Below are 8,931 nucleotides of genomic sequence, written 5' to 3' on the forward strand. Positions count from 1 at the left end.
CCTCCCTCTCTCTTGGAAGTTAATAAAATGAAATATTTATGATTTCAGGTTTGCCATGCTAACCCTTCTGAGCGTTCACGATTTATACGTTGCATTTATAATTTACTCAATTCTAACAGCCCTGCAGTACGATATGAAGCTGCTGGAACTTTAATTACCCTTTCCAATGCTCCTACTGCAATAAAAGTAATATTAAAAACCAACATTTATTTATAATCATTTTAAATATTTATTTCACAAGTTTATTAACATATGTAGATTTTATTCACTGCATGGTTACCAGTTTTGATAACAATATTGTTAATTTTTCTCTACATACTGTAATATCCTCTTTTTTAATGAATAGTTATTTTTATATATAGATGGTTTTAGTTATATTTTATTTTATGTATCAACATTCAATAGTGTTCATTTATTTTGTTGAACCAAAAGGCAAGCTAACCAATTTTCATCAGTCAAATATGGAATAAAAAGACATTCAAAATATTGAAGATGGCGGTGTGTGTACAAACTTTCCAAAGTTTGTTGAGTTGCTGTTATATTGAGAAGAGAGATTAAAATTTTATCAACTTTTGTTATTTTGTATCATAATTGTATTTACAGTAAATTTAAGAAAAAATAGAAGTTGATAATAAGTATTTACAAAAATATACATTAAGAAAATTATCAGAAAAACTCATAATGGTTGTGGGACAATTGATGTTTGCATCTACTATCAAACAATGAACAAAGGAAACTGGACACTTGTTCGTTGGTGGTTAGGAGAGATGACGTCTCGTGGTCAGTGGTTGATTAATAGGAAGAAGACGTCAAGATTCAGAGTCACCCTAGAAGAGTACATAATTGAAAGAAGACACTCTTTGTTTGGATTGGTGGGAGAGAGGACGCCTCCGGGAAGCAGGTGGTACTGAATCTTTGGTTTACCGTCAGAAGTAGATTTTGAGGAACAAGACATAGAGAACCATCAGTCATCAAAGAAGCATTTATAATTGGTTAGTTTGCTCTACCTAGGATTTAATTATATTTGTAAAAGTAGCTGTTAATTTAGTTAAGTGTCATTGTGTTCTGATTGTCTGGAAAACCCACCCTGAGATAAGAGTCAATAATGTTATATAATTTAAAATAAAATTCTCATTTCTACTCAATATCTAATCTTTTAATTTGAACCTAGTAATCATCAATGCTATATTTTATATCTGAGAATAAATAAAAACTATTACATTTCCTTTTATTTATTTTAATAAACTTGGAATATTACAATATAGACATTTTATTTTAACTTGCTGAATATTTATTCAAGCTCAATATCAGCCTTATTCTTATGCAATGTTTTTCATTATTATAGGGTTGGCAAATAAGTCCTTTCGGTTTTTTGTATTCATGTTTTGTTTATAATACATCACATTTTTATGATGCAATTAATCCCAACAGGGGATTGTTTATCCTATTTGTAATATGTAAATAGTTATGTCTGTTAACATTTGTTCATATTAGGTCAGTATTGTGTTTGAGATCCAGATGAGAAGATAGACAGAAATATCGTGCATTATAGGCATATTTTGCTTTATTACTTTAACAAAAAAGGAAAGCGAGCTTCTGAGGCACATAAAAAATATGCGGGGTCTTTGGGGAAAATGCCTTAGCAGAGTGCACGTGCCAAAATTGGTTTGCTAAGTTTCGAGCTGGGAATTTTGACATAAATGACCTGGTCACTCAAGAAATTGAAACCATTGATGTTAAGGCAATAGACAATCAAAATCCATCCCAATCAGTGCAAGACATTGCAGAAGTCCTAGATGTATCACATACAAGCGTAGAAAATCATTTTCGGAAGCTCGGCTACGTTTCTAGGCTTGATGTTTGGGTCCTCCACTCTCTGACCGAAGCCAACTTGGCAACACGAATTTCCATTTGTGACTCACTGTGTAAATGTCAAGAAAATGATCCATTTTTAAAAGACTTGTGACAGAGGATGAAAAGTGAGTTGTCTATGATAATGTGGTTTAAAAAAAATCTTGGAGACCCAGCAACGAACCACATCTAAAGCAGGATCGCAAAGAAGATAATGCTTTCTGTATGGCGGGATTTCAAGGGTGTGATTTTTTATGAGCTGTTGCCACAAAGTGCATCGATCGATTCCACTCTATACTGCTCACAATTAACAAAATTGGATGAATCGATTCGAAGAAAACGCCCAGAACTGGAAAATCAAAAGGGTGTCGTCTTCCATCATGGCAACGCTAGGCCCCACACTTGTTAGTCACCTGCAATAAATTGTTAGCCCTTGGATGGGATCTTTTACCCCACCCTTGCTATTCACTGGACCTTGCTCTTCACTGGACCTTGCTCCTAGTGACTACCACTTATTCCGATCTCTACAAAATTCCTTAAGAGGAAAACGGTTTGAAAACGAACAGAGTGTCTGGGAGCACCTTGATCACTTTTTCGCTAATAAACCACAGACATTATATGAACATGGGATTATTCAGCTGTTGGAGAGATGGGGTAAGGTAATCGAAAATAATGGACATTACATTGTAAATTCAAATAAATATTATGTACAAAATATACTTAGTTTTTTTTCACCCAAAAAAACCGAAAATGTACTTATTTGCCAACCCTATATTTTGATATATGGTCAATAAATAATATGCTTTTCCTTTTTCCTTTGCAATTAATTTATTTTATATTCTAATTTGAATGAAAGGTTGAAAGATGTGTTATGCTCCTTTAAATTTCATTTTAATTCTGCTGTTGTAATGAATAAAATTAAAAAAATAACATTTACACTTATTTCATTTCTCATTGTCTAAAATTCATACAATGTCTTTGATTTTAATAGTTTGCTTTTGCATATTGTTCATCTATTTTTAGATGCTACCAGTGTGACATTGTCCTGTTATTTTGACCTATACATCCTACATAATTTTTTTTTTTACTTTAAATTTGTGTTAGTTTACAATCCAATAGGGATTTTACTGGAAATGTAATAAATTTAATTATAATTTATATTTTATTTTATTTTTTAGGCTGCTGCTTCATGTTATATTGACTTGATAATTAAGGAAAGTGATAATAATGTTAAATTAATTGTCCTAGACCGTTTAATATCTTTAAAAGAGATTCCTACACATGAGCGGGTTCTTCAAGATTTAGTTATGGATATATTACGTGTCTTAGCCAGTCCCGATATGGAAGTGAAGAAAAAAGCTTTAAGCCTAGGTATATATAGTACATTAATATTCAAACTGCTTTCATCTAGGCCATAAACTAGAATATTTATATTTTATATTCTGTTTAAAAAAAGAAGTGGAGTTAGCGATTCTTTTTAATATAAGTTCCAACTTTTACTCCCTTTAAAATTTCATATTCCAAATTTTATAGTGATTATTTGAATTATTGATCTTGTGTGTATAATTCTTATTTGGTATTAAAATGAAAAGCAATCGCTAAAATGATATTGATTTAAAGAATAGTAAATAAGTCTTACCTTCACTTATTTCTCTGCTGGTTTTGTGCTTTTAGAAGGGACAATGTCTGGTGGATATGGCAGTTTGGGTAGGACTTCCCAATTAAGTGTTTCCAAATTGGTTTTGACTGGCACCACAATATGTGAACAAGTATTATCATGTAGCAGAATAATTATCTTGTCCAGAGAAGTAATGGGCGCATTTTTCCCAAGTGCTTGGTTCATTCTCATTAATTGTGTTCAGTAGAGAGCTCCAGTCATGGTTTTGTATTTTCTCTTCTTTGGGTTATTGTAGTAGATCCATTTCATCATGCCTGGCTAATGGCATTTCTCTCATGTAAAATCGGTGTTCAATGTCTCTCAGCTTCAGCTCATATGGTACTCTAGTTGATCTGCTTTTTTATACTGTCAATTTCAGATGTACTGCATTTTGTCTTTGTTTATTTGATTGACACTGTGTTTTCTGTCCTAATGATGGCTGAATTGGAAAAATGCCGACTGGTGATTTCCCTCTGTGCATTGAGGACAAGTGGTTCTTAGAAGACAATGTGTCTTTCTTTGTTCTGTTGTAAATTTCTTGGTTGACTATGAATTGAATTAATTTTGTCAAGAGATACCTTTATACTAAATATAATTATTTTTATTAACTGAATTTTGACTTGTAAAGTTGTCATAAACTAACAAAACTTGAAATTTCATTTTTAGCACTGGATCTCACTACTTCACGGTGTGTTGAAGAAATGGTTTTGATGTTAAAAAAAGAAGTTGCTAAAACTCATAACTTGACAGAACATGAAGATGCTGGAAAGTATCGTCAACTTCTTGTTAGGACTCTTCATTCCTGTTGCATGAAGGTATAGTTTCTAAAATACATATGAATGAACTATTATTCTAATAATGCCCATAGATCCACTATTCAATATATTATATAACATAAATTTAGTGAGAAATATTTCACCTCTGTTAGATTACAATAATAAAATTTACTTGATTCAAAATGTCAACAAAAAAAACACTATTCAAATCTATTTAAATGAATGAAAGATATTATTTTAAGCCACAACACAACATGTAGGTCAGTCAGACCCGCCAGTAACAGTATTTGTATACTTTTTATAGCTGTGGATTAAGAAAACATCTTATATTTTTCAATTTTGCTTAAATACAATAGAATGGTCCCAAGAGAAAAATCTCATTTGTTGTTAATGTGAATCTACAATTATTTACAAAACAACCTCTAAACTTTATATCCCTTCTATATTTAAATTGTGTTTTTATTTATTATTTAAAGTTTTGTTAAAGATTATTTTTTATCAATATATCAATCTATTTTTTTTTTAAATCTAAGATTTTATTTTCTAATTCATTTATTTGTAATATTAATAGGTTTAAAATAATTGTTTAATTATAATATAATGTTGGTGTTTCTTCTTGTCTAGCTGGAGGTCTTTGTCTTCCAGATAATTTGGTTTCTCTTCTCATTTATTATTTTTACCAGATCTTCCATCTTCTCTGATCTTTCCTTGCTTCCTTCCTCGTCCATAGACAATTCTTCTCTGGTGTCTTCTCCCGGCTCATCTTGTTCTTCCTCCCCCGGTGTCCACTCGCGCAGAAACTGCCTTGTTTCCCCTGAAGGACCTCCCTGGTCTTCTTCGATCACATTTACTGTTATTGCCCTAGAGAGCCAGTCAGCCACCACATTTTCTTTTCCGGGTTTGTAAATGATATCCATATTGTACTGGCTAAGAAGTTCTTTCCACCGCATGATCCTCGCTGATGACTCCTTTAACTTTCCAACCTACTGTAAAGGGCGATGATCCGTGTTGACCCAGAACTACCTTCCAAACACATAAGGTCGGAAGTGGCCTACTGCCCACAAAATTCCTATAAGTTCTCTCTCTAGGGCACTATAACAAGCCTCCGCTTCTGTCTGCTATTGGGCGTTCTCCACCTGTGCCTTCTTGCGACAATACTGCTCCCAGGGCATATTCACTGGCATCTGTAGTGAGGGTAAATGTCTCCCGAAAATTCGGAAATGGCAGGATCGGTTCTCTCTCCAAGTGCTCCATGCATTTGCGAATATTCTGCTCCATGTCCTGTGTTACTGTCAACTTGCTACCTTTCTTGAGAAGGTTATTTAGGGAAACCAACTTTGCACCATTTCTGGCACAAAACGGCGGTAATAGTTTAACGCGCCTCACAGCTGTCTGATCCCTTTGATATCTCTTGGCACTGTCACCTGCTGTAAGGCTGCCACTTTTTAAGCATCAGGTTTTACTCCTTTTGAAACTGTGTGTCCCAAAAAACTTATCTCTGCTTGTCCCAGTACTGATTTTTCAAGGGAAAGCTTCAACCCAAACTCCCTTATACGTTGAAAAACCTGTTTTAAACGCTGCGCGTGCTCAGTCTCGGTTTTGCTGTCATACAGATTCATCTAGTCCCCTCAAAAACTCGTCAATATAAGCCTCTCAACAAAAACTCAAAAATATAAGCCTTTGGAATGTGATAGGCACGTTTTTCAGGCTGAATGGCATCCGAGTGAACTCATAGTGGGCCCTTCTCAGAAGTATTGTGTTAATCTCTGGGGTGCATATTAATCTAGTGATATCCCACCTTCAGATCTAGAGTGCTAAAAATTGTTGCCCCACCCAGCCTATCAAACCGTGGTATTGGATATTTTTCGTCGACCATATTCTTGTTCACTTTCTGATAATGAATCACCATCCTGTATTTTTCTTTGTTCTCACCTGGTGCGCTTTTCTTCCTGACCGCCCACAGCAGACTGTTATAGGGAGAAGTACTGTTTACCATAATCCCCTGTCTCCTCAGATTATCCAGTTCTTCTCTAATGTGCTCTGCCAGAGTGCTGGGGGGATATCGTCTTTCCTTAACGTATGTTACCCTATCCTGTTTCAAGGAAATCTCGTGTTCTGTCTTGCCTTACTCCAAGGACCTCTCCTTCCTTGAAAAATACATTGTCGTTCTCATTCTGGATTCTTTTCCTCCAATCACCTGCCTGCTTAAGTGCTCCTATGTATACTTCTTCATCTCTTAAGATCCTTTGGCAGCTTTATCTTTTCCTTCCTATTCTAATATTCCATTTCCCCTTAGTATTCTTTATTCCCACTTTTCCTAATAGATCACCTCCAATAATCATTTGATATTCTCAGGGCATCCTGTCTATTACATACACCACCAAGCTATCTCCTTTTTCTCCCCACCTATACAATCCAATCTCTGCTTCCCCTTGGCTTGAATTTGGTTTAGGATTCTCCTCTTTATCCTGCATACCAAGGCCACCTTTAATGAGTCTGCAACTCCTTTGTTTAGTAGGTCTTCCCCAACCTTTGCCTCTTTTCTCACTAGTCAGTCGCCTCCTTTGAGAAAATGGTTCAACTCACCCACTTTCTGGGTAAACCTTTTTAAATCAGATATTGCATTCCACTGGTCCTGGGACGTTGCTGTGCGAATTTTCATCCATTCTAGTGCATTTGTATGTGCTGCTGCCAATGTTGGTGCCATTGTTGGTTTACATTCAGCAATGGAAAAGAAACAATTTTTTTTTTTTTTAATGAATTTCAACTTTCCCACTCACTCCCGGGTTTCAGCACCACTTAAGTATTGCCGAGAAAAACCAGTGTATAAAAGGAAGTGAAATGACACTTATAGGTTCCAGGAATAGAATGGGTTTATTTAGTCCTCTACATCTATATATACATCTCAATCAGCTGTTCTGCTCAAACAGCTGATTTGACCTATCAGCTGACAATCAGGCCTTAACTTATATATGTATAATATAATGAATATTGTTATATTAAAAAAAACATTTAATAACATAAATGTTAATAACATAAATTTAAAATATAATAAAAGGAATTTTAATAGTTTTAACTTAATTCTCTTATCTAAAGTATAGATTTGAAGATGGAAAGATGGAATTTTGGAAATAAAAATTTTAAATATTAAATAAATATGACAATTTTTATTTTTAATTATATATAATATTATAGACTCTTAATCTCAGGGCGTGTTTCTAAGCAATCAGAACAGGCACTTTTTTACCAATAACTCTTAATTAAATTAACATCTATTTTTACTATGTATTTAATTTAGGTAGAACAAAACTAACCAATTTCATAGAATCTGTTAATGATTTTCTCAACAAACTAACACTGACTGTGGGCAATCTTTCAGTAAACAAACAGTAATGAAACAAAGCATTGGTCCTCTAACAGTTTATTACTCACTATCCACCGAAGTGTGTTGTTTGGTGATCCAAACCAGGAGTCCCTTTTTCTTCTTGGGTGACTCTTCGATCTTCTTTTTTCAAGATGTTATTTATTTTTTCAAGATATCTCCCACTGAGAGTAGCTAAGGGATTTTCCGGACATCCTACCTTTAGGCGATGTCTTCCATCTCCCGCCTAAGCAACGAATGATCAAAAACCAAGTTTTCTTTCTCCCCCTTCTCTCGTTGTTAGTTCTCAACATCAATTGTAGCATTAAGGTTTTGAGTTTTTTTCTTTATGAAAATTTTCTTTAATACTTATTCTTAACTTCTATTTTTTCTTAAATGTATTTTAATTTCAATTATGATGGGAAGTTAAAATGAAGTTTTTAAAATATTTGAATCTGCTCAACATGACCGCGATTCAACGGATTTTGGGAAAGACTCGCCCGCCATCTTGGCTTTGGTTTGAATAACGTATTTATTATAGACATTGAAAATTGGTTAGCTTGTTTTTTTGATTTAACATAAAAAATAAACAATATTTAATGTTGATATATAAAATAAAAACAACTAAAATCCTTTATATATATAAAAATAACTATTTTCTCATAAAAGAGGATATTATATACTGTATAATAAATTATTTGTATGAAGTATGCCTTCACCTTAATGCCAGGAACACTGCACTTTTGGTTGGCTGGTTGGGTTTGAGTGGACTGGATATAAATGAAAAATAATACATGATTAGATGATAATAAAATTCTATTATATAAATTACAAGTGGTGGCCGAAAGAAACATTTGTGATTAGATGGGTTAATAAATTTTGAATGACTGGGCTATGGAAGTTGTAGATATATAATTGTGGTTCTTGATGATGATATGAATGTTAATTATTGCCAGGTTGACTTACTTCATGCTTTCTTCTTCCCTCCACATTTTTATGCCTCTCTCTCCTCTGCTGCTAGGAACTACTCCAGTAAATCTACTCACTCATGGTCGATATTACTGATGAGTGAACTAAAAGAAAATATAGACTGCTTCTGGCTGAAGACAAGATGGCTCTCTCTCATCAGCCGGGTTACTTCTCACCACCACAGAGAGCGCTGGAGAAAGTGAGTTTTGGCTGTGGGCCACATGGGCGCTAGTATTGCCTACATTATAGCAGCCCCCTCCAATTCAACCTTTCGGTTGCCGTAGGTTACCCGAAACATATTTATTCAAGTATATATA

The 8,931-nt window shown here is 34.1% G+C and overlaps 1 protein-coding gene across 1 annotated transcript in view; it reads left to right on the top strand.

The window, feature by feature from the left end:
• betaCOP (coatomer subunit beta) overlaps positions 1-8,931 on the top strand; it is a 93,551-nt gene that overhangs the window by 21,865 nt on the left and 62,755 nt on the right. The window contains exons 6-8 of the mRNA XM_067051570.1: positions 49-186; positions 3,030-3,222; positions 4,175-4,323. Coding sequence (XP_066907671.1) covers positions 49-186; positions 3,030-3,222; positions 4,175-4,323 — 480 coding nt within the window. The remainder of the gene's footprint in view (positions 1-48; positions 187-3,029; positions 3,223-4,174; positions 4,324-8,931) is intronic.

Source organism: Halyomorpha halys, unplaced genomic scaffold (assembly GCF_000696795.3).
Source record: "Halyomorpha halys isolate HHAL.00 unplaced genomic scaffold, Hhal_1.1 Scaffold1849.1, whole genome shotgun sequence".
NCBI lineage: Eukaryota > Metazoa > Arthropoda > Insecta > Hemiptera > Pentatomidae > Halyomorpha > Halyomorpha halys.